The 26,916-nt window shown below is 44.2% G+C and overlaps 1 protein-coding gene across 1 annotated transcript in view; it reads left to right on the top strand.

Moving 5' to 3' along the window:
- C7 (complement C7) overlaps positions 1-26,916 on the top strand; it is a 91,584-nt gene that overhangs the window by 62,740 nt on the left and 1,928 nt on the right. The window contains exons 13-17 of the mRNA XM_033932246.1: positions 8,605-8,692; positions 10,672-10,804; positions 14,102-14,293; positions 19,459-19,555; positions 23,561-23,742. Coding sequence (XP_033788137.1) covers positions 8,605-8,692; positions 10,672-10,804; positions 14,102-14,293; positions 19,459-19,555; positions 23,561-23,742 — 692 coding nt within the window. The remainder of the gene's footprint in view (positions 1-8,604; positions 8,693-10,671; positions 10,805-14,101; positions 14,294-19,458; positions 19,556-23,560; positions 23,743-26,916) is intronic.

Below are 26,916 nucleotides of genomic sequence, written 5' to 3'. Positions count from 1 at the left end.
CCGACAAACCTCGGGGCTCCAGCTGCGTAGGCAGCACTTTAAACACGCTGCTTCACAGCCTTCTACTGCCGATTTCCTCTGCCGCGTCTGTCTCCGATGATGTCATCAGAGATGCGGCAGAGGAAATCGGCAAAGAAGGGCGCGAAGCAGCGTGTTTATAGTGCTGCCTACGCCGCTGGAGCCGGGAGGTTTGTGGAGGGTGAACGGCCGGAGCGGGGCTGCTGTCCACTGGTGCTGCCTACTCTGCTGGAGCCGGGAGGTTTGTAGAGAGCACAGTCGTGCGCCTTCAGCCCCCGCATGCACTGTGAGGTTAGAATGTTGCCACAGAAGCACACCTCACGGCGCCACACCGCACGAATTTTCGAGAGCGCATGCGCGCTCTAGCGTTTTATTATTATTGATGACAATTTATAGTTTATAAATCTTTCCTTTTGGATAAGTCTTAATAATAATATTGTAATGTATAGCTAAAGAGACATATGATCAAGAAACTGTTTTATTTTACTTTTGTTATTATGATAAACATACCAAGGGCCTCAAAATAGTACCTGGTGGGCCGCATGTGGCCTCTGGGGCCGTGAGTTTGAGACCACTGCTCTACATCATCACATTTGATGCTGTTGCCATTCCCCCCTTCAAAGGAGCTTGTATAGATTTTAATTCTAGTGCAATTTCTTCAAGAGACCTGTGCTAATGAGGTTTCTTTCTGCCTGCTCTGGTCACAACCCCAAATGACAATTTTTTAAACTTCATTTATGGTGTGACACATGGTTTGGGAAGCCCTGCAGTAGAGATTAATCACTCATATTCTGGGAAAGCCACTTTATTCACATTAACCCTCTCCTAAAGTCACTTCATTGGCTTCCCATTTGTTTCCGAAAACAATTCAAACTCCTCATACTGACCTATAAATGCACTCACTCAGCTGCCCTTCACTATCTCTCTTCACATATCTCCCCTTATGATTCCCCCTCCCCCCCCCCACCATGAGCTCAGCTCAGCTGGTAAGTTCATCCTATCCGTGCCCTTTTCTTTAACTGCCAACTCCAGACTCCGTTCCTTCTGCCTTGCTGTACCGTATGCTTGGAACAAGCTGCCCGAATCCCTACAATGGGCTCCATCTCTGGCAGTGTTCAAGGCCCAGTTAAAAGCCCACCTCTTTGAGAGTGCTTTCAACTCCTAACTTCTCTCACCTTGGGTTCTACATCCCCAACCCTATGTGTCATGTCTGTCTGTCCAAGTTAGATTGTAAGCTCTTCCAAGCAGGGACCATCTATAAATGTCAAAATGTACAGTGCTGTGTACGTCTTTCAGCACTATATATGTGACAAGTAGTAGTAAGAATTCCTTGTAATTCTCTTATTTGCTTTAGAGAACCCATATTGGCAAGTGTCAAGTATCACATCATATATTCCAGTATATAATTGATATGGGGGGAGGGGGCAGGGAATTATCAATGGGGGATATCATTAAGATTTAATACCAGTTATTAGGAACCATTTCTGTCTGGCTAAATACCATGTGGTATGTTCCTAGAACCATTGTTAATCATGCCTTGAGTGAAGAATTTGGACAATCAGTTCTTCTGAAAATTTTCTGAGGCAGAATCTGCACTTGAGGTCAGAGTGCCTAGACCAGGGGAAGGCAATTCCGGTCCTCGAGAGCCAGAGCCATGTCAGGTTTTCAGGATTGCCATCATGAATATGTATGAGATGGATTTGCATGCACTGCCTCCTTGAGATGCAAGTCTATCTCATGCATATTCATTGTGAATATCCTGAAACACCTGACCTGGCTGCGGCTCTCGAGGACTGGAATTGCCTACCCCTGCAGTAGTATAAGTTATGATTGCACAAAGCATATTGGGATCAAATTTGTAATAGCACATATACAATTATGTGATCTGAGGGCACACAGTAGGAGCCTATTCTATAAAAGAAAGTAAGGGTCAGATTCTATAAACGGTGCCGAAGCATGCCTACATTGACAACCACACCGAGTGGGGCCTACAATAAACCACTAGATGCCACTTATAGAATCCTGGCTAGTGGCACCTACGCATGCTTAGGTATTGCTAGATGTCCTAGAATTAAGCGTTGGTATAATAGGCCAGGTTCTACTTGGCCTAATCTACTGGTGCCTCACTCGTACACCTAGCGATGCCTAAGTCAACCATGTCTATTCTCTGCCCCTAATCATGCCTACTTTTTAGGTAGGTGTCGTTAGGCATCAGAGGGCGCCTCCACTTAGACATCGCCAGGCATCCTAAGAGTTTGGTGCAAAACTCTTAATTGGCTATTTAAAAAATGTAATTTTTTGGGGGGATAGCTAAAAACTGACATGATCAAATACCACATCAATTAAGCCAATTACAAAAATAAGTTGAGCACAGATTCTGAACTTGGGCGTCCTCGAATAGGGTGCTTAGCGGTGCCAAATGTAGGCGCCCCATATAGAATCTGGCTCTAAGGTCCCGATTCTCAAAATGGCATCTTGACTGTAGATGGCAGTAGGCGTCCTACCACAATCTAATGGACCAATCGGGATGCATGTCTCTTAAAAAAATTGATGCAGCGAACGATGCCTACAATATAGGCTTTTGACTCGCGCCTACAGAAGCGCCTAAGCATGCCTATGGACACCTTAGACTGACATAGATGTGACTTATACCAGAAGTTGGAGCCTTGAGAAAGCCCATCATTTCACACGGGCGAAACATGTCGGTGTTTTCACACAAACTCCCCCGCACAGCGTCTTGCTAATAAGCTAACAGCTTTAAGCTAAGTATTCTTAGTATTGAACATATATTTATATATAAAATTGCAAATAAGTATAATATCAAAAATATAAATTGGTTCCAATGAGGAGTGGGAGCATAAAGCCACTCACTATGAGAATAATTGAGTGTGTGGTGGCCTGCTGAGGAACTGTGAATAATTAACGAGTAAAACAACTGAATGAAGGTTGTTAATACAGTGAGATAATTTCTCTCTGTTGAATTACATCTATACTTAGGCATCCATAGGCATGCCTAGGCATTTCCATAGGTGCAAGTCAGAAGCCTTAAATGTAGGCCTGTAAAATGCTGGCCTACATTTAAGTTGTCTGTACAATAAATAGACACAATTCTGGGTGTAGCACCTACCGGTGATTGACACACTGTAGGCACCCGTTTTGCAAGCACCTAAGTTGAAAAATGCAGTTAAAAAATGACACAAAACAGTAAGATTGATATGCCTACTGATGCCTAAATAAAAGGTGCCAGAATCGCACCTTTCTAGCCTCTATAGGTTGCGGAATGCCAAAGTAGGTGTGGTCAACACTGAAAGTGGTATTAGGTGGTCTAAAGCAGCTACATAGGCACAATTCACACAAAGATAGGCAGATGAAATGTAGGCCAGAAAACCCTGGCCTACATTTCAGCCACCTTTCTTTGCCTGGAGATCCTGAAACTAGACCGCAGCTGCCTTCGGCCTGTTAATTGAAAAACATCATTAAAATGGCATAAAACAGCAAGGTTCAGCACCTACTGTCACCTAAATAAAGAGCACCAGGGGTGTCAGGGGGGGGATCCTTAGGCAGGAGTGAATTAACATCCATCCTGTTTATTTCAGGTGTGGGGTTGTATGTCCTCAGGTAGGAAGAAGTGGGTATCCCTCCTGCCGATTGGGGGTGGGGGAGATCTGATCGCAGCAGGGTAATTTCCCCTGATCAGCGAGCCAGCAGGACTCCATGAAATCGTGGTTTTGAGGAGTTCTGCCTGCTCAGCTGATCGTGAGAAAGTCCCCTGCCGCAATCAACTGATGGCAATCTGCGGCCTAGTTTTAGGATCCCCCGGCAAAGACAGGCGGCTGAAATATAGGCCAGGGTTTTCTGGCCTACATTTCAGCTACCTATCTTTGCGTGAATCAGGTGTGATTCTCTAATTGGCGCTGTCGCGTGAGCGGCACGTGATCGACGGCCACTTTTAAGGCTGCCACCGACATGGGCACCGATTAGGGAATCCAGGGGTTAATGGCTACTTTTCTGAGTACCTATTGTGGAAACCGCTATGAACTGCTGGTTAGGCGGTATATAAAAATAAATTATTATTATTATTACTGTACTGCCTATCAGCGGTTTACAGAATAAAACAGATCTAGAAAAGAACTCTAAATTGATAGGATAGAAGAAACATATATATCTATATATATAAAATCGGAGGAATGTATGTGTGTATGTATGTGTGTGTGTATGTGCCGCGATCACGCAAAAACGGCTTGACCGATTTGAACGAAACTTGGTATGCAGATCCCTCACTACCTGGGATGATATGTTCTGGGGGTCTCGTGGCCCACCTGCACACGTGGGCGGAGCTACAAACATAAAATCAGATTTCGCCCATTCATGTCAATGGAAAAAATGTAAAAAGCTGCCATTCTCACTGTAATTCAAAAACGGCTTGACCGATTTGAACGAAACTTGGTATGCAGATCCCTCACTACCTGGGATGATATGTTCTGGGGGTCTCGTGGCCCACCTGCACACGTGGGCGGAGCTACAAACATAAAATCAGATTTCGCCCATTCATGTCAATGGAAAAAATGTAAAAAGCTGCCATTCTCACTGTAATTCAAAAACGGCTTGACCGATTTGAACGAAACTTGGTATGCAGATCCCTCACTACCTGGGGTGATATGTTCTGGGGGTCTCACGGCCCACAACTCTATGTTGCTTCCTCAAGGATGGGTTCACCCAAGAATTTATATGTTCTTGCTCCAGGAGGTGAAACTAAAAATGTTGTTTATAATCACGTTTTGCGTTAGTTGTATTGTATTCATTTTGTCAAATATTTCACATTATAATTTGAATATATGTGTGTGTGTGTATGTATGTATGTTCCAGCATAACTCTTCAATGCATGGACAGATTTCAACCAAACTTGACATACACATTACTTACTATCTGAGGACAAACACTGTGGGGGTGGGAAGGGGGGGATATGTAATAATGATTGAAAATGACAGATTTTAGTATCTACCCCATAGTGTTTTCGGGCTCACAGATGAATACTCAGCATAACTCTGAAACGCATGGAGAGATTTCAACCAAACTTGGTACACATATGACTTACTATCTGGGGAAAAATATTGTGCAGTTGGGACGGGGTAAAATATTGTGGGGGTGGGAAGGGGTGATATGTTAAAATTATCAAAAGCGACAGATATTAATGTCCAACCCATAGTTTTCGGGCTCGCAGAGATGAATACCGACACTCCCGATGCCGTTTAAGTCTAAGTTCAGCCCCATAGAGAGGGACATTCCTTTGGGACATGTGGAGGGTAGGGGTTGGGACATGGGGGTGGGGCATATGGGACATGTGGGAGGGTAACGTGGGGGGTGGGACATGTGGGACATAGGGGGGTGGGACATGTAGGGGGTTGGACATTTTGGGATAAATAAATATCCGGGCAACGCCGGGTAATCAGCTAGTATATATATATATAAGGCAAAGTGTTTCAAGAGATATGAAAGAAGTCCATGGCATAAATGCTTAGGCCTGAGCATTTATACCAGCCATAGAGCTGGTGTAAGTGTTATAATCTATGAGTTGCAGACAGCTGTATTTAAGTGGGAATCCCGCTTATGCTCTACCCACAGCAAAACATAAGAACATAAGCAGTGCCTCCGCCGAGTCAGACCATAGGTCCATCCTGCCCGGCAGTCCGCTCCCGCGGCGGCCCAAACAGGTCACGACCTGTCTGAATCACCAGAAGGGGCTCCCTTGCCACCTTGGTTTTTCATTGAAGTCCTATCTTCCCATCGTAGTCCTAACCCTCCGGTCTTGCACATGCACGACCTGTTGGGTTTCTATACTTATTACCTGGTTAGCTTTCTATACCTGTGTTACATTCTAGCACCTCTCTCAGTATCCCACAATCCCTTTATCCCTCAGGAATCCGTCCAATCCCTGTTTGAATCCCTGTACCGTACTCTGCCTGATCACTTCCTCCGGTAGCGCATTCCAAGTATCCACGACCCTTTGGGTGAAAAAAAACTTCCTTGCATTTGTTTTGAACCTATCTCCCTTCAGTTTCTCCGAATGCCCCCTCGTACTTGTTGTTCCCTTCAGTCTGAAGAATCTGTCCCTATCCACCCTCTCTATGCCCCTCATGATCTTGAAGGTCTCTATCATATCTCCCCTGAGCCTCCTTTTTTCCAGAGAGAAGAGCCCCAGCCTATCCAACCTCTCGGCGTATGGGCAGTGTTCCAGCCCTTTTACCAGTTTCGTTGCTCTCCTTTGGACTAAGCACTAATCTGTAGGGACTCACATAAGTGGTATGGGAGGGAAATGGACAATGCAGTTAATTACTTTTATCCTTACTACTACTCTTTAACACGTATAGCGCTGAAAGGCGTACGATGCACATTTTGACATTTAATAGACGGTCCTTGCTTGGAAGAGCTTACAATCTAACTTGGACAGACAAACATGACATATAGGGTTGGGGATGGGCGAAGTGAGAGGAATTAGGAGTTGAAAGCACTCTCTAAGAGGTGGGCTTTTAACTGAGCCTTGACCACTGCCAGAAACAGAGTCCACCGTAGTGATTTGGGCAGCTTATTCCAAGCATACGGCACAGCGAGGTAGAAGGGACAGAATCTGGAGTTGGCAGAGGAAGAAAAGGGCATAGACAGGAGGGACTTACTAGCTGAGTGGAGTTCATGGAGGGGGGGGAGAACATAGTGGGAGATAAGTAAAGAGAGATAGTGAGGGGCATCCGAGTGAGTGCATTTGTAGGTCAGTAAGAGGAATTTGAATTGTATTTGGAAACGGGTGGTAAGCCAATGAAGTGACTTTAGGAGAGGGGTAACGTGAGTATAGCAGCTCTCCTGGAATATGAGTCATGCAGCCGAATTCTGGATGGATTTGAGGGGAGCGAGATGGCTACGCAGAAGGCCTTGCCACATTTGAGCACCAGCAGTTACACCAGGTTTATGGCTGGTGTAATTGTGGGCATCTATATTCTATAACATATTAATATTCTATAATGAAATCTGGGCATCCAAATGTTATAGGCTCTCACCAAGTGACAACGGGGTAGAGAGTTGCGCGGGGACAGAAATCCCACCCGTCCCCGCCCGTCCCCGCCAGGATCCTCTCCGTTCCCACCCGTCCCCGTCAGGATCCTCTCCGTCCCCACCCATCCCCACAAGGAATTACCTCCATCCCCGCCCGTCCCCATAAAAAGCAGCAATTAGTTCTGATGGGATCATCAATTCCACAGTTTTTTTTGTGTTTGTGCTGCTATTTTCCTTGTGGAATCTCTTTGGTGGAACCCTTTTTTTGTTTTCTGTTCAGATAATTAACTTATAAACCCCCTCTTTTACTAAGGCTGACGTGTCCATTATATTATATGGATGAACCCTGCTTCCAAAGCCTTCCATCCCCGTGGGAGTCCCATGGGTTAGGGGGGATTCCCGTGGGACCCCACAGGACCCGCAGGATTCCCGTGATCCCTGTTCCCGTGCAGACCTCTACAACGGGGTGCCTGAGAGGAGGTGCCCACTTATAGAATTATAGACTGCAATGTTTCTACATTGTTGATAAGAGAATTCTTGCCAGAAAGCCAAAAGGTTACATTAGATGACATAGGCCTAGATTCACTAAACTTACCGATCTGGATCATTGTTGGGTGATTCTTGGCCGAATTTTGCCGAGCGACCAAATCACTACAGATTCTATATGCAAATGATCTGATCGGATGCACGCTCTATAGAGATCCCACTGATCGCTGTAAGAGCGATCAAAACGCATGCACAGAGTATCCTTGTTGTTTATTGATGCAATTTGCGCATGCGCTACCTCTTTGCCCTTACTATGTAGTTAGTGGGTGGGGTTTATTCCTGCACGTCATTGGTGGCAAAGCACAAGAGAGCTCAAAAGAAAGGCGGAGGGGTGGCTGCAGTTTACTTTTTCTGGCCCTACAAATTCGACATTTGTAAAAAGGAATGATTTGTGACTGACACAGTGAATTATTTTGTGAAGCAAGATTATCGAACAGAACATGCTTTAAACCCATGGATTAAAACCGGAGTTTAGGGGGGGTTGGCCGGCAGGAGGGCTTGGGCTCCTTCCTGCCGGTAATCGCAGGGTTTTTGTGGGGGGAGTTGTGTCGGCAGGAAATTGGGCATCTCTCCTGCCTGGGAGGTTGGGGGGGACAGTTACAGAATTCTGTAACTGCCATTGTTTATGGCAGATGCTGGTTAGAGAATCCTGCTTTTAGGTGAAGAACTAGCCACCTCCTTCGCCTATAAGGTTTTGTTTTGGGCATTTGTGACTTGGGTGTTTATTTGGTTGGGAATTTGTTTTAAGGCGATTAAACTGCTGAACATAGAGGTAGGCCATTCTAAAAAAACAAAAAACAACCCTCATTTTGGATGTTTTTTTTGAGAATGGACATTTCCTTGCTGCCTATTTTCTGTGTCTAGGGACTAAGCCATAAGGGGACTTAGACTTTTTTTTATTTTATTATGCCCCCTCCACGTGTTTCACTCTGTTAAGCTGATTGGACTAACTCCTGATTCATTCTTTGATTAAATAATCTTTTGTTTGTTTTACAGTATGATTGAACCTCACTGCTTTGAAACATCAATAATTCCCACAGAATTCTGTCCTCCTCCTCCCGTCTTAGAAAATGGATTTGTCCAGGTAGCCAAGGAAAATGGTATTTCATTCTTTGCCACATTCTTGCAGTAAAGTTGATTTTTCTACCAGAATTGCATGTTATTTGTTGTAACAACATTCCATGAGGAAAAACACAATTTAAGAGTTTGCTTTCTTATGCAGTATTTGCTTCATATGCAGTGTTCATACTTTAAAGTTTCAGTGATACTTAACGTGACCATTTATTTTTTTCATCAAAAGGGGACATCTATTAATTGTCAGTCCCGCCCCCAATCCCACCCTAGCCCCACCCCAATCCCACCCTAGCCCCACCCCCAATCCCGTCCCCAATTTCTTCCATTCATTTTTCATGTACACATATCTTATTAATTCATAATGGTAACCATAAAATTTTAAAAAACTACAAAGCACGCTATACGCAGAGAAAATGTTAATTATTATTTATATTTGGGGGGTTTTCAAAGATGTCAAGGCAAATGACTTTCAAATATGCAATGTCACCTCAGTAACTAAAGAAAAATAGACAAATATAGTGTAAAATATAAACAGCAGATATAAATTCTCAAAACTGACACGTTTTGATCACTAAATTAAAAATAAAATCATTTTTCCTACCTTTGTTGTCTTGTGATTTCATGAGTCTCTGGTTGCATTTCCTTCTGTCTGTATCCTTTCTTTTGTTTCTTTCTTTCTACACTCAGGCCCAACAATTGTCCCTTTCTATTCCCTCCCTCCTTCCTTCCCATGTCCTTAGTGCCCCCAGAGCCTCCTTCCCTTGTCCTTAGTGCCCCCAGTTCCTCCATCCTGTGTCCTTAATGCCCCCAGTGCCTCCGTCCTGTGTCCTTAGTGCCCCTTCCTATGTCTTTAGTGCCCCCAGTGCCTCCTTCCCATGTTCTTAGTGCCCCTTCCTGTCCTTAGTGCCCCCAGTACTTCCTTCCCATGTCTTTAGTGCACCCAGTGCCTCCTTCCAAAGTCCTTAGTGCCCCTTCCCATGTCTTTAGTGCACCCAGTGCCTCCTTCCCATGTCTTTAGTGCCCCCAGTGCCTCCTTCCCAAGTCCTTAGTGCCCCTTCCCATGTCTTTAGTGCCCTCAGTGCCTCCTTCCCATGTCTTTAGTGCCCCCAGTGTCTCCTTCCTATGTCCCTCTCACTGCCTTCCACACTTTGTCCCACCCCCACCCCCAAGCCAGCCTGCCTGCCTGTCTACCTCTCTCCCTCCCTGGCCAAAGCCAGACTGCCTGCCTGTCTACCTCTCTCCCTCCCTGGCCAAAGCCAACCTGCTTGCCTGCCTACCTATCTCCTTCCTTCCCTGCTGAAAAAAAAAAAAAAGCCTCCCCATCTTTCCCCCTGTCTGCTGCTCTTACTGCCCTGTGCTGCTAAACCTGACAAGAAGTCTTCTTTCCGACGTCAATTCTGACGTCGGAGAGGATGTTCTGGGCTAGCCAGGCAGCGATTGGCTGGCCCAGAACGTCCTCTCCGACGTCAGAATTGACATCGGAAAGAAGACTTCCTGTCGGGTTTAGCAGATATAGCGGCAGGGTAGTAAGAGCAGCAGACAGGGGGAAAGATGGGGAGGCTTTTTATTTTTTTTTTGCGGCAGGGAGGGACAGGAAGTGATCGCCTGTCCCGTTGTCCCTGAACACAACTTCTGGATGCTGTCCCTGAAAATGGGACATTTCGGCGTCCCGAAGCTGTCTGTGGGGACAACGGGATAGGAGGTCTGAAAACGGGACATATGGTCACCTTAGTGATACTGGATTAGTTTGGTCAGATGACATCAGAAAGCTGAAATCCTGAGACTAATTATCTCTGTCTCTTAAAGTAGAAGTTCTTCATGAAGGTCTTTGAGGGTACAGGTAGGGTTGGGAGCTGGACTACAAATAGTAGAAAGGAAGAGTAATATCAGGCCCTAAGGAGGCAGAATAAGACCTTTTGGCAGCTCCTGGGTTCAGCTTTCTTTTCTATTTTTTGTTGTTTTAAGTGTATCTCTTTATCTATTTTTCAGGACTCTGGACCATCATATCCTGTTGGTAGAACTGTTGTATACTCTTGCAGAGATGGGTATGCCCTTGTTGGTTATCCTATTGCTAAATGTCACAAGGATATGACATGGCAGGTTGAGACCATGCAATGCAAAAGTAAGTATTTTGGAAGAACAATATTTCAGTGTAGAAGATATAGGACTCCTTTTATGAAGGTGCGCTAGCATTTTTAGTGCACGCACAAGATTAGCACGCACTATAGCGCATGCCGAAAAACTACTGCCTGCTTATAAGGAGGAGGTAGCGGCTAGTGCACGTGGCATTTTAGCGTGCACTAAGCGCGCGCTAAAACCACTAGCGCACCTTTGTAAAAGGAGCCCATAAAAGTAACTTAAGCTGATATGTTGTCTTCCAAATGCACTGTATAGAAATATCTATTTATTTGTTACACTTCTATTCTACTCTATCAATCTATTTCGAGGTGGATTACAAAATAAACATACACAATCCAAAAATATAAAACATAACAATGGACAATTGAAGACATTTCAGATTTAGGCCCCTGCATTATTTCTATCTGCTTCTCCTCTTAGAGAGAGGAAGAGATAATGGTTAGTGCGGTTGGGCAGACTGGATGGGCCATTTGACCTTTATCTGCCATCATGTTTCTATGAAGAAGACGTGAGATAGGCACGTGGGATCTCTTAGAGCACAGGTGTCAAAGTCGGTCCTCGAGGGCCGGAATCCAGTCGGGTTTTCAGGATTTCCCCAATGAATATGCATGAGATCTATGTGCATGCACTGCTTTCAATGCATATTCATTGGGGAAATCCTGAAAACCCGACTGGATTACGGCCCTCGAGGAGGGACTTTGACACTCCTGCCTTAGAGAGAAGAAGAGATAATGTTTACTGCGGACGGGCAGCCATTTGGCCTTTTTCTGCCATCATGTTTCTATGTTTCAGCTTCTTCATTACCACTCGTCAGCATTAAACATTGAATACATCCTTACACAAAGGGAGTATAATGGCAAAGTTGTTTTTGTACAGGGATCTTGGTAAGAGTAGAGAACAGAAGTAGAATGTTTTTTATGTTTAATGAACCTCTGCTAATGAGGTCTGAGTAAGGGGACAACCTTTGCAGTGGCAACAAAACTCATCCTGATGAACTGTAGCTTGGCCAAAGAGCTAGCCTGGCCTTCCATGACAAGATGGGAAATGAAATCTGACAGTACCCAAATAACATTCCTGGCACCACTTTTTAGCAACAGTTGGATCTGGATAGTAACAAACTGCTTTCAATTTAAATGATTGCTATGTGTCACTGAATATCATTTTTTAAATTCCCAATTCATTTTGAGTAGTGCCTGTAGGTAAAGGGAAGCAGCTTGATTTTCTTAAAACATAAACATAAGAATAGCCTTACTGGGTCAGACCAATGGACCATCTAGCCCAGTAGCCTATCTTCTCAATGGCCAGTCCAGGTCACAAGTACCTGGCAAAACCCAAATAGTACTAACACATTCCATGCTATCGATCCAGGGCAAGCAGTGGCTTTCCCCATGTCTGTCTCCAAGAAATTGTCCAAAGCTTTCTTAAAACCAGCTACGTTAACCACTCTCACCACAACCTCTTGTACCTCCAGTTATTCTGGATCCAATCAAATCTGGTTTCCATTCTTTACAATCTATAGAGACAGCACTTACCAAAGTCTACAATGACTTCTCCATGGCCAAAATAAGGGGCTTTTACTCAGTCCTCATCCTCTTTGACCCATCTACCATCTTTGATACCATTTTTTTCACCGTCTACTCTTTGACACTCTGTCCTTGCCTATAATTTAGGATTCCATCCTACCTTTCTTTTCTTGTGCCTCTACTCTTGAATATATGTATATCCTCAGGTTGTGAAACTCCTTCTCTGCTATCTTTATCAGTGGATATACCTTGTACTTTGTCCTGGTTTCCCTTTTCTTTCCTCTTTATGCTAATTCATTTGGTGCTCTGATCTCCTCCCATGGTTTTCTGTACCATCTTTATGCAAATATTTTCCAGAATTTACACCACAAATCTCCTGGCTAGTCAAATCATTGTGAATATCAGACCAACAGAAAATGACTTCTGTGACTAACTGTCTGTAATATTAAAGGGTTTCAATATATTGATGATCAGGCCGATATTTTAAGTGATTTAGCTGCTGCTGCCCAATTAAATTGCCTGGTTGGGGAATAGCCACTGATTTTCAGCAGCACTTAACTGGTTAAGTGGTGCTGAAGTTTCTGCCTATTTCAAAGCTGGCTATGTTGGAGGCATTCTAGGGTGAAGTCAGCACTTGGCCTTAAGCAGCCAGGTTTAGCGCTTAAATGGGACTGCATAAAAGTCTGTTCTATTTTTATACGCTAGTCCATGGCTGCTTAAGTTCTGAATATCGACTTAAGTAGCTATGTTTTAGTTGGTTTAAAAATAACCAGATATTCTAAACAGAAGCCCAGATAGCTTTGAATATCCAGGAATAACTCCGTCGGCGCCGAGCAAAATGCCCGCCTCAACCAGCTAAATATCGGACTGAATATGGGCTAGATTCACAAAGCAAACTGATCGTGTACCGATCGGTTTGCGACCCCTTAACGAGCAAATTTCCCTCCGGCCTGATTCACTTACCTCTCCTGCGATCCGCTTCGAATCCGTGCATGCAAATGAGGAGAAACGCATGCAAAGTAGACAGGGATGCGATTCACCAACCAAGAAACGACTGTTCGAGACCAGTCGAAAACGTCTTTCCGACTCTCCAGCTCCATAGAAGCTGCTCTGCCCCAATCTGTCTCCTGCCTGCTGCCCTGCTCTGCCTCGATCACCGCCCTGTTCTGCCCCGATCTATCTCCTGCCTGCCGCCCTGCTCTGCCTCGATCGCCGCCCTGCTCTGCCCCATCTCTCCTGCCCTTCCCCGCACTGCGAGCCCATGGCTTCAACCCGCGGGTTTAAAGTGGGTTAAAACCATGGGCTCGCAGGGCTAAAAACAAACAAAAAAAAAGACTGCGGCTCCGACGGGCATGCGCAGATCATCTACAGATGGTCTGCGCATGTGTGGGGATCACAGAAAAGCGATCCGTGCCGGCAGATGGGGGTCGTTCCTCCGATCGCCCCCCATCTGCATATTTTTCTTTTCTGAATTCATCAGACCTGCCTAGAATGGGCCCGATCGGGCAGGTTGTTGAATCTGCCCCATGTCCAGTGTTGTAGGGAGAACCTCTGGGATATTATTTAGCAACTTATTAGGCTATTGCTTTGTGCAATGACTAAATACATGCTAAATACAATCAAAATAATAAACATGCTAAAAATCTGATTATATAATTGAGGGAAGGTGCGACAGAAGTTAGTTTTCTTGAGATGAATTTCCTAAGAAGATTAATCTCGATCAGTTTAACTTTGCTTTTCTTCAATTTGTTTCTTAGGGATAGCGTGTGTCTCCCCTGTTCTGCAGCTTGACGTGAGAGGTGATCCTCAGATTTCTTCCTATCAGATTGGCCAGAAGGTGACCTTGTCTTGTCCAGCTGGCATGCACCTCCAAGGTGCAGCCATCATTCTCTGTGAAAGCAGCCTCAAGTGGTCTCCTGATGTTAAAAACACCCAGTGCAGAAGAGAATGTATGTAATAATACAAAAAACCAAACTTCTTAATCTTGTTGGAGCGGCTACTTTCAATGAAAATCTGATGTTCAAAGCAAGTTATGTGCTTGCCAGTAGGCGCAAAACAGTTAATTCACCTATTGTTGTTTTTCATGAATATTAATACCAGGAATTCATTACCTTTAAATATCTTGGGCCTGACTTTCAGCCAAAGTGGCCTCTGTTAAACATCAACCTTAGCACTTAGGTCAGGGGTAGGGAACTCCGGTCCTCGAGAGCCGTATTCCAGTCGGGTTTTCAGGAGTTCCCCAATGAATATGCATTGAAAGCAGTGCATGCAAGTAGATCTCATGCATATTCATTGAGGAAATCCTGAAAACCCGACTGGAATACGGCTTTCGAGGACTGGAGTTCCCTACCCTTGACTTAGGGTGATACTTAAATTCAGAAGCACAATCCATTTAAGTAGCACTGCTGGATACTAGGGGTCTGCTGGCCCGAGATTTTCATTTCATTTAGTTTCCTGTGCTGTTTATAGAAATTTTCATTTTGCTATTTTATTGAAAAAAAAAAAATGTTTTCCCCCCCCCCCATTTGGGGGGTAATATTGTAAATAGTGGACATTATTCATGAAAAATTACACTATATGAGGAGAGTGCATAACTTTTTTGATAGTGTACACTCTTTACAGATAGGGCTGGATTTTTGTATATGGTGCTTAAAGTTAGGTTCAGGGATGATTTATGGGAAGCCCATATTCTATAAAGGGTGCTGGACCTTTACAGTGTGGCACAGTGGTTAAAGCCACAGTCTCAGCACCCTGAGGTTGTGGGTTCAAACCCATACTGCTCCTTGTGACCCTGTGCAAGATTTTCATATGCGAGAAGCACTCATCAATTTAAACTTTCTCTCCCTTCTAGGAAAGGAATTTAAGGAGTCAAGAATTTTAGCTTTTCTCTGGCTTTTAAATTTCCCCAGTTATGGATTGAACTTCCTCTAATTGTGAGGTGTCCCAGCTCTTTCCAATCTTTCAAAACTTTTCTATTTGATAAACATTTTGAAAACGAATCCTCTTGTACTTTAGCTTATCTTTTAACTTATTGTTAACCGCGTCGAACTTCCTCTAAACTAAACTAAACTAAACTAAATCTTGGATTTATATACCGCATCATCTCCGCAGATGGAGCTCGACACGGTTTACATGGTTAGGGAAGGAACGGAACTCCAGTGGAATTATATAAGTAAGAGAGGAGAGAGGTTAGGTGTAAGAGTGACAGGAACGGGACGGGGTTACGTTTTGGAGAAGAGCCAGGTCTTCAGATGATTACGGAATGGTAGAAGTGGGCTCAAATTGCGGAGAGGGGAAGGGAGACTGTTCCAGAGCTGAGCGATTCTGAAAGGGAGGGAAGAGCCAAGTTTACCAACAAGGGAGATGCCTTTTAAGGAGGGGTAGGATAGTTTTAATTTTTGCGTGGATCTAGTGGAGGTTGGATTTGAGGAATTCCAGGATAGAGGGATAAAAGGAGGGAGGATACCATGGAGGATCTTGAAGGTTAGACAGGCACATTTAAAGTGGACCCTGGAAATAACGGGAAGCCAGTGGAGTTTGGATAGGAGCGGTGAGACATGATCAAACTTACTTTTTGAGAAGATAAGTTTGGCCGCGGTGTTCTGTATTAGTTGGAGTCTGTGAAGGCTTTTCTTTGTTACGCTTAGGTAAATGGAATTGCAATAGTCCAATCTGGAAAGGATAATGGATTGTACAAGGACGGCAAAGTGTTTTTGGTGGAAGCAGGACCTCACTTTCCTCAGCATGTGAAGGCTGCAAAAGCATTTTTTTATCAGGGAGTTGAGGTGGTCATTGAAGGATAATGATGAATCTATGGTGATGCCCAGAACTTTGCTAGAGAACTCCAGCTGTAGAGAGGAACCTGTGGGCAGTGGGATTGAAGTGGGTAATTGATCAAGTTTGGGGCCGAGCCATAGTAGTTTGGTTTTGGACTCATTCAATTTCATTTGTACAGTGTGAGCCCAGGATTGAAGGTTGGTTATGCAAGAAGAAATGTTAGCTGCGAGATTGGTGAGGTTTGCGTCGGTCTCGATGAGGACCAGGATATCGTCGGCGTAGGTGTAGAGTGTTTCTAGGGGGGATAGGTGGAGAAGGTTCAGGGAGGACATATAAATGTTGAAGAGGATGGGAGATAGGGGGGAGCCTTGTGGGACTCCACAAGTCGGTTTCCATGGGGAGGAGGAGGAACCATGTTTGGTGACGGTGTAAGAGCGAGAACGTAAGAAGTTCGAAAACCAGTCGAGGACTGTAGAACTGATGCCTATCTCGGAGAGTAGGAAGATTAGAATGTCATGGTGGACAACGTCAAAGGCAGCAGAGAGGTCGAATTGAAGGAGAACGGCAAATTTTTTATGAGAATGAAATTGTTGGATCTTCGAGATAAGGGAGGCCAGGAGGGTTTCGGTACTGAAGTTGGGTCTGAAGCCGTATTGATAGGGTAGGAGGATAGAGAATCTTTCCAGGTAGGCTGAAAGTTGGGAGGAGACGATGGACTCTAGCAATTTGGTTAGGAGCGGAATGTTTGCTATTGGGCGATAATTGGATGGGGAGGAGGGGTCTAGGTCAGCTTTCTTCAGTAGGGGGGTCAGTGCAATGCGTCCCATTTCAGGGGAGAAGAGGCCCGATAATAGGGCAGAATTTATGAGTATAGTGAGAGAAGAGATGGCCTGTGCGGGTATTTTTTCAAATAGATAGGATGGGAATGGGTCCAAGGTGCAGTTGCAGGATTTCAGTTTCAGGCAGAGTTTGAGGACCTGAGAATCGGATACTTGCTCAAAGGTGGTCCAGGATCTATTGACTGGGATGGGGGTGGGGACCTTTGTAGTAGGATCGGGGGAGGCGGGCACCAGAGGATTGTAGGAGACTGCAGGAGGGAAGGAGCTTCTCAAGGCGGTGACCTTTCCGTTGAAGAAGTTTGCTAGTTGATCCACTGATGGGGAGGAGGGAAGAATAGAAGGGTTGGTGTTGGGGGTTAAGGAGCGCCAGATATTGAACAGCATACTATTCTGGTTTTTCGATCTGGAGATCTTGTCACCATAGAAGTCTTTCCTAGCTCTTTTGAGTGTATTGTTGTAAGATTTAATGTTGACTCTCCAGATTTGTTTATCTGCGGGGGATTTCGATTTTTTCCAGATGCGTTCCAGGGATCGACATTTTTGTTTTAGCGCCCTGTGTTGTGGGAGGAACCAGGGGGCCTTACGGGAGTAGGAGATGGTTTTGGTGGAAAGCGGGGCGAGAGATTGGTAGGTGGATTCTGAGAGAGTGGTCCAAGTGTGCCAGTTGGTTGCAGAATCTGATGGCTTAGGCTTGGATGGGAGATTGTCAAGAAATTTGGACCAGAACTGGTCACTTGAAATTTTCTTGCGGAAAGTAATGGACTTAGAGGACTGCGGAGAGGTTCCAAGGGGAGACATGAAGATGGGGAGACAGAAGGTTCCTAGGAAGTGGTCGGACCAGGGAACGTGGTCCCAGCGGATGTCATCGGTTGAGGTTTTGTAATCCGTGAGATCGAGGAAGCTGATGAGATCTAGTGAGTGGCCTTTTTCATGGGTTGGAGAGGAGGCGGGGGGGGAGAAGCCGAGAGAGATGAGGAAATTATTGAAATCGGATGCTTCTTTGCTAGAGGTGTCATCAAGGTGGAGATTGATATCTCCGATGATCAGTAGTCTTTGGAACTTAAGGAATGCGTTAGATATGGTCTCGTAAACAAGTTCGGAGGAATTGCTCCAGGGGGTAGGCGGGCGATAAAGTAATAAGATACCTAGTGGGTGAAGATGGAGCTCATCATTGATAGAGGCTAACATATATTCTAGTGAATGGTGGCTGCCTTTTTCGAGGAGTTCAACATTAAAGAAAGATTTGTAGAGGAGTGCCAGTCCGCCTCCTTTACGGTTTAATCTAGGAGAAAAGAGGCCTTGGTAACCCTGGGGGCAAATCTCGTTTTGAGTATAATAATCATCTTTTTTGATCCAGGACTCTGTGATACAGAAGAGTCCAGGATCAAAATCTGTGAGGAGGTCTTTCATAATTTGGGTCTTGTTGCATACGGATCTGGCGTTGCAGTAAAGTATCGGGACTGGGGTTAGAGAGTCAGGGGCATGGTTGGGAAGGTTGGCAGGGGGCACAGGCTTTAAATAGGCGAGGTTGGCTTTGCGGGATTTATGTTTGTGAGAGTGACTTCTAGTGCGTAACAGCGTGGGGATTTTGAGGCTGGGGCAGGTATTAGTGACATTTGGGGAGTCTGGTAGATTGGGGGAAGAGGGTTTTAAGCAGAGGGTGATTTTAAGAGAAGAGCAGAGAAGGAGAAATAAGAGCCAAAAGGGGGGCTTCATGTTTGACTTGGGGAGCCTTTTAAGCTGGGAGGCAGGGCTTGTTTGGATCGTGTGTGAAACAGTTTGCTAAGTGGAGGGAGTTTTTTTTTTTTTTTTTGGACAACACAGGAGGGAAAGAGTGGTTGAACCAGAATCCCAGCAGAGAGAGCGGATTTACCTCTGAAACTGTTTATCTTTTGGAACCTGAGCAATAGGGTGTTCCACGCGGAATCGTATGCAGAGGGGGCTTAATCGGAGGGATTTAGCAAGGAGAGGCTATACTGTCGGGAAGCCAGGACCGGGAGGGGACTTAAATGAGCTAGTGGGAGGAAGGGTGAGCAGGGAGGGGGTTCAGGTACTGATCACGACAGGAGTACAGTTTTTCTGGTTAAAGATCCTCTGGTTAAAGATCCGGTTTATAAAGTTAAGTTTTAGTTTAGTTTAAAATGACTGTCTGAGAATTCATGATCACTCCCTCACCCTTTTGTCTCCATGTGTAGAAAGTGGCAAAGAGAAGCAGAACAAGTGATTGGATCTTGCCCTCTTCAAAGCATGGTTTCACCCTTTCCTCCCTTCCCTTTTCTTTTTTTTAGGGATAACTAATGACGGTGGTGTAAAAATAAATTTTGCAAAATGAAAAAAAAAAGTCTATATCGATACAGTTAAAATGGGCATAAATATCCTCATTTTTCTTTCTAGTGGAAAATTGTTTCTATTAATATTTTAGCATCGATTCCCCTTTCTGCTGAGTTCTTTTATCAATAAGCTTGTATTCTGCTTTGTGTTCCTTTCATTTCCTACAGCATCAACAGAAGAACCAAAACCACCAGGACCTGCTTGTCAGCCGTGGGAGAAACTTCAGCGATCAATGTGCATTTGTAAAATGCCCTCCGAGTGTGGGTAATTAGAGGTTTTTTAAAAAAATCCTGGTATAGCTTCAACTTGAGCTAAAATACATTTTCAGACATTGAGGCTAGAGTAAACTTAAAAGCTCATTTATACCAGTGAAAGCTCACAATTTATTTCTTCTGTAGCTATGTCAGGCTGCCATTCATCATTGAAAGTATTTGTGACGCCAACACTGGCAATCAGGCAGCTACAGTGCTGGGATGTGATTCATAAATCCAGTTGAGGAGATCTATTGTCAGCTCTGCTGGATCTGTAAAATATCCCCCAGATATTATTATTGAAAACTGTAATCTGAGCTGAAATGAGAGCTGCAGAACCCCCTGAAGCATGACTGACTGAAGCTGTGGGCCTGTGAAATTAAGGGCTCCTTTTACAAAGGCGCGCTAGCGGTTTACCGCGCGTAATAGCTCACGCTAAACCGCCGGATGCACTAGCCGCTACTGCCTCCTCTTGAGCAGGCAGTAGTTTTTGGCCAGCGCGGGGGTCGGCGCGTGATGAAAAGTCGTGCGCGTTAACCCCGCTAGCACGGCTTTGTAAAAAGAGCCCTAAGTAGATGTTAGCCTGACAAATTGTTTTGGAATGATTCACAATGAGTCTCATAGTCAATCTAAACAACTGTTTGAACTTGCCACCAAACCTATGTTGGATATTGATGAAAAGGAAACATGGTTGCGCATCTATTTAGATTAAATTGAAGATTTTAAAGTTACGATGTATTATTAACAGCTTTTTAAAAAAAATGGTTCAATAAGGAAGTGAAAAACAAAAAAAGAATTACTGCAGAAGCAATGTATATGATGCCAACACAACATCGTTAAGCATGTGGTACACCTTTGTAATGATGGAACAGGGACCCAACATGGTCCGTGTTTTGATTGGGAAATTTTCCTCAGGGGTCCAAAAAGATTCACAAAGGTCCACAAGGACGTGCTAGAGAACCGAACCGCTTATATGGATGGGAATGCCTTGAAATACCATGTGTCAATGCGGGGCTGATCAGGAAGTGCAAATGAAAGTGGCATACTAAATTTTGCAGTGATTATTGGACCTAAACAAAGAGGATATCACTGAATGGAGTGGAACTGGCAAGGATCCCATGGATGAGAAATTGATAGCACATTACTGGATCAGGTTGGCAGGCAATTTACAGCTCATACTAGATTGACACTATAGCAGGATTAAAACAGTGCAAAGTGAGCATCTCTCAGAGATTTCTACCAGTAACTCAATCCTACTTTGGAGAGACCAAGGCAAGGATGAGAGAGAACATCCAGATTGATTTACTTCTTGTCCAAGAGTGAGACTAACAGGGTCAATACTAGTCAGTGTGATAGCACTGTCCCCCAAATTCTATAAAAGTACTAAAAATTGCAAGGACAAATTTGGGTGTATCCAATTTGCTTACGCAATTTAATTGAATAATGAGACAAATAGTGCCGATAATTGGGATCTTAATAAGCAATTCTAGGCAATAAGGAGTAGATTCTTAAAACTTGGTGGTAAAAACAAATGGACCGCTGTCGCAGCCATTATTGTAGCAATTTCAAAAAGGCGAGTCATTCTCCATAAACCTTGCATGCAAATGAGATTGGTGGAGAATAACAAAGATTCGCTAAATTTGCATGTGCCCATTGCTGGTGATAGCGATGGGCACATTTGCAGAATAAATGCAAAAAAAAACAACAACAACAACCAACCAACAAACAGCATCAAAATCAAAAATTGGTAGCAGGGATGCCCATTCCTTCCTGCCGCCGAAGTCAAGCAATTCCACACAAATACACGGCAGCGGGAAAGATGCCCACTCCCTCCCACCCACCACTGAAGTCAAAAACCCCCCTCCATGGCAGTGGGAGAAATGCCCACTCTGCTGAAGTCAAGCACCCACCCCCTGCAGCAGAAGGAGAGATGCCTACTCCCTCCCAACGCCAAGCAATGCCCCTTGGAGGCACTGGGGGTGTCAGGGGGTGTTGCTTGGCGGTGCTTCTCCTCAAAATGCAAAACTGAAGAAACCTGAAGAATAAGCTCATCCAACTCCTCCCCAAAAAGGAAGGATCCCCTAAAAGGAAATTTCCTGAGCTTAGCCTTCGAGGCCGCATCCACCAACCAACCCCAAGGCCATAGGGTATGGTGAGTGGCTACTCTGAGGGCCATGGACTTGACAGATGCCCGCAAAAGATCACACATGGCATCCAAGAGCTCAATCTTAGCCACCTCCCGATCCACCAAGGACCAGTCATCAGACTCCTGGTCAAGTAGCATCTCTCCTGCTGCTTTGGGGAGGGGGGGTGCAGGTGCTTTACTTCGGTGGTGGAAGGGAGTGAGCATCTCTCCCACCGCTGGGGGGGTGGGGGATGGGGAAAAGTTAGCAGTGTTGGGTGATTGTACGACGTGGTGAGAGAGAGTGGGCATCTCTCTTGTTGAGCTTCAATTAATTAATTAATTTTTTTAATTGGGAGGGTAGAAGTGGGGGAGGGGGGTGTCTATGCTATCAAACCTTACTTTCCTGTCAGTGCCTGAGCCAATCAGCACTCAGGCACCAAAAGTAAGGCAACAACAGCTTAGACCTGTCAACAAATTTTGGCCGCAAATGTGGCACCACGAGGTCAGAGAATTCCTCAGAGTGCTCATTTTAATAGCAATGACCTCGTTGCACTATATTTGCACGGCAGTATTGGAGCCTGCCAGAAAACTTGGAAAAGACCACGGTGAAGCCATTTTAATAAATCAGCCGCTAAAATACATGCACGCTGAACCAGCTGGAATCGGTTTAGCGAGCACATTGAAGGCCGATTTTAGTTTTGAAAATCTGGCCCCGAGAAGGAAATGCGATGCAAGATGCCTAAAGATAGGTGCCAACTAGGTGCCTACTTTAGGCACCTAACTTAATTAGTATATTGGCTTCAATTATGAGCTTTAAATAGGCTCATGAGTGGTAGGCGCCTATCTTCTTAGGCATGATAGTACATAAGATAGGCATGATGCCACTCAAAATACGTTAAAAAAAAGGCAAAAGCGGGGGTGGCATGACAAACCTTCCATTAACACTATGAAGAGATAACACTATATAACACTTATCAAGAGATAAAAATATATAACAATTTATTGGAGAAACCTAATTATAGGTCCAAAAGGATCTAGCACAATATCATGGCAGCCCCGCTTTTGTCTTTTTTTGATTGCATTACATGTGTGGGTTTTTCTCCTTTTGTTTTTTTTCCCTGTTGGATTCAAAATTTGTTTCCGCATTTTTCCTTGCAAAATATTCAGAATATTGGCATAAAATTCTGAAATCAGTGTAAAAAGTGGGCCTGCTAAGCCACGATTGGTTAAATCTGAATAGCGCTTTAACCAACCATGTACTAGCTGGCATTCAAAAAACCCAGTTATTCAAAGCCAGTTGGCGGAAATGCTCATCACTGAATATTGAGATTGAGCACCGATGGCAGGCAGCCAAAGCCGGCTAAATATTAGGCCCTTCGATTTTCAGAAAGCTATAAACAATACCTTGTTATGTGAATATGTTTTATTTCAGAAACTGTAAGCTGTTGCTCTTTTAGTTATTAATATTGTCATTTTTTGATACATTATAATTCCAAGATAGCTGTTCTACCTCTTGATCTGTAATCCGCCTTGAGCCCGCTAGAAACCACAATCACAGTTTCGTAAAAGGAGGCCTTTCCTGCTGTGTATAATCTGAAAGGGACAGTTTATCTGATTAGTCATATGGTTGGTCTTCCACTGAATATTTGCCTCAGTATTTAGGGCACACAAGAACTCAGCACAAGGAGCTTTAACAGGAGGGAAGGCCTTGGATAAATCTGTAACCTGAAAAATGGCTTGAAAGTACACAAACAGACCCACAGTTCAGGAAGTGGCACTGCACGAGATATACGATACTATGATTGAAACTTATAACGATGACACTTAGTGGACTCCCCCTCCCCCCCCCCCCGAACAGCTGGCTTAATTGTGCTTTTATGTTTTCCTTTGTAGATCTTCTTTAGGCATCTGTGCTGTAGATGCTAAGGACAAATACGTAGCCCTTACTGTTTGCAAGATGCATGCTCTCGAGTGTCTAGGCAGAAAATATACGCTGGCAGGCCAAGATTCCTGTACAATACCTGTTGTGGGTGCACATTCATGTGACGCATGCCAGCTGTGGGAAAAATGTGATGGTAAGCAATTACTAACCTTTTAAATCAGTACAGAAAATAGCAAGTCTAAAGTGCCAAGCAAAATCTCTGCCGTGGCACCTGTTATATTTGTTTCCTGAAAGACAAAGATGACTAGAAAAGCATTAGTGAAACAGACCCTGCATATTTTGGTAGCTGTATTGAAACTTTGATGTGAGCTGTTTTTAAGTTCCCTGAACAATGCAGAAGAGCATCCAGGAATGTGCAAGACAGATTTGCATAAAATGGAAGGACTGCATTCAAAACTCTGTCATGCATATTTGTTGTGGATAGCCTGAAAAGCAAGCCGACTGGGTATAATCTGAAGACTGGGTTTGGAAATCTCTGATATATGTAATTCTGGCACAATTTAGAACGTATATCTGTCTTCCCTCTTCTGATGGAAGTAAATGAGGCTCTTTAGTTGAACTTGCTCCAAATTAAATGTTGAGTCCTTTGCTTTGCACCCATGGCAGTAGTAGAATAAAAGCTTTTTCACATATGTATGACAAAAAGCATGAGTAAAATGCTGCTTATAAAATTAAACCCTGTATAAAAATATGCACGGTAGCTCACACGTTCAGGGGTGTAGTTTGGACGGAGCGCAGGCGTATTCAGAAAGTATTGGGGGAATTCTATAAAAGGTGCTCAAGAACTGGCACTGAGAAAAAATTGGTGCTAACTGCCAGTTTGTAAAGGGTGCGTGCCTTTTATAAAATTGCACGTAGCGCTGATTCCTGTGCATAAGTTTGGGCTCCAGACAAATGCCTGCAGGTGCCTGATGTAAATGCTGGTGCCCAAGTCAGGTACACTGAGGCAGTATTCTATAATTTTTGCATAACTTTTCAAAATGCGCCTGACACGCCCATGCACCTCCCGTGACCACACCCCTTTTGAGACAGCATTCTATAACTTTTGCATAATTTTTCAGAATGCATCTGACACGCCCATGCGCCTCCCGTGACCACACCCCTTTTGAGACAGCATTCTATAACTTTTGCATAATTTTCAGAATGCATCTGACACGCCCATGCGCCTCCCGTGACCACACCCCTTTTGAGACAGCATTCTATAACTTTTGCATAATTTTTCAGAATGCACCTGACACTCCCATGTGCCTCCTGTGACCACACCCCTTTTGGGACAGCATTCTATAACTTTTGCATAACTTTTCAGAATGCATCTGACACGCCCATGCGCCTCCCGTGACCACACCCCTTTTGAGACAGCATTCTATAACTTTTGCATAATTTTTCAGAATGCATCTGACACGCCCATGCGCCTCCCGTGACCACATCCCTTTTGGGACAGCATTCTATAACTTTTGCATAATTTTTCAGAATGCACCTGACACGCCCATGTGCCTCCTGTGACCACACCCCTTTTGGGACAGCATTCTATAACTTTTGCATAACTTTTCAGAATGCATCTGACACGCCCATGCGCCTCCCGTGACCACACCCCTTTTGGGACAGCATTCTATAACTTTTGCATAACTTTTCAGAATGCACCTGACACGCCCATGCGCTTCCCATGACCACAACCCTTTTGGGACATGCGCTATGGGTTTAGGTGTCCTGCCTTATAGCATGCAGCCAGATGAGCAAGTAAATTCTAATGTGTGCCAATTAACACCAAATTGGTTGTTGGCACCCAATTAGTGATGATTAAGACTCATTAACCAATTAATTTGCTTGCATGTCTTGGCAGTGTACTCAAATCTAGGTGCACAATTTTTTGAGCACCATATAGAGATTCCAGGGATATATGTGTAGGTTATAAACTACGGAGCCCATGATCAAAACATCCAGACATCCAAAAACCTGCCTAAGTCGGCACTTGGACATCCTAATAGTCAGGATGTCCAAGAGCTGATTTTCGAAACCAACTTTCTGTATGTCTAGCAGGACCTCTAAGCCGCTGTGCGTCCAGAGCTCAAAGGGGCATGTTGGGAATTGTGTTATGGGTGGGCATTGGGCTATTGCACTATTGAAAATGCCCCTCTATGTATCTATAGGCATACTTCAGCTGTGTACATCTACACTACATCCTCTTCCATGCTGGTGTAAATGTATGTGGCTGCATTTCTCTATGATTTTGGCTGCTTTTGTGGTACAGTTTTATAGACACTTGGGTGCCTGTATGTCTTTGTAAAATAGGCTCAAAATAAGGTGCCTTCTTGCCTCCCTTCCCAACCTAAAATTGTAAAATTGTAAAATTGCTCATATTGTAATAATAATAATAACTTTATTCTTTTAGAACGCCATAACCAAGAGTTCTAGGCGGTTTACACTAAAAAGAGAGCTGGACAATCAGCGAAATACAGTAATACAGTAAAAATACCAGTATATTATAAGATACAGTTTCAATATAAAACTCTCACGTCACTTTCTGCCTTGCTATTTGGATTAAGAAGATTATTTCTATGATGTCCTTAAAGCAAACTAGTCTGTTGTGGAGATACGTGTCACACTTCCCCCCTCAAAATATCACAGCACATCTGTCAACTTTAAAAAAAATAATTAAGATATGTAGAGCCCAGTGGCAATGGGTGGGGATAAGGTGGCTCTTTCCCCTGCACCTCTTCTGTCTTCTTTTCTCTCCATTGCCCTTGCCTTCCTCTCATCCCATTATTTCTTAAAGTGGTAGCTTTCACTAATTGCACCTCTTTGACTCCATTCTCTTTCTTTTCTATGCTTCTCAGACTTGTAGCTGCTACTATTTGGGTTTTTGCCAGATACTTGTGACCTGGATTGGCCACTGTGAAGACGGAATACTGGGCTAGATGGACCCAGTAAGGCTATTTTTATGTTCTTGTAGTATTTAGCTTTTGTCTTCCAAAAAGTCTCCTGCAGCTGCTTCATAGGTTTTAGTTGCTCTCCTCTGGGGAAAGTCTCCTTCAGCTGTTTCTTTAAATCTCCTGCATCATTAGTGAGGCTGCCTTCTCTCTTACTCTGCAGCTTATATCCATCGGCATAACAAATATGTGTGCACAGAGAGAACAATTTGGTAAGAGAACACCTAGATTAAGGTGCTTTTTAAGCCTTTTCTTTAAATAAAAATAGGCACCTACTTTTCTTTATAGACTACCAGCATAAATGGCTGAAATGAGTCTGGATTCAAGGTTGGGAGTGCTAGAGCTGGTGCAAATGCTCATACCTAGACTACTCAAGACAA

This window comes from Geotrypetes seraphini, chromosome 1 (assembly GCF_902459505.1).
Source record: "Geotrypetes seraphini chromosome 1, aGeoSer1.1, whole genome shotgun sequence".
Lineage (NCBI taxonomy): Eukaryota > Metazoa > Chordata > Amphibia > Gymnophiona > Dermophiidae > Geotrypetes > Geotrypetes seraphini.
Note: the sequence above shows the minus strand (reverse complement) of the source record. Positions and strands in the feature narration are given on the sequence as shown.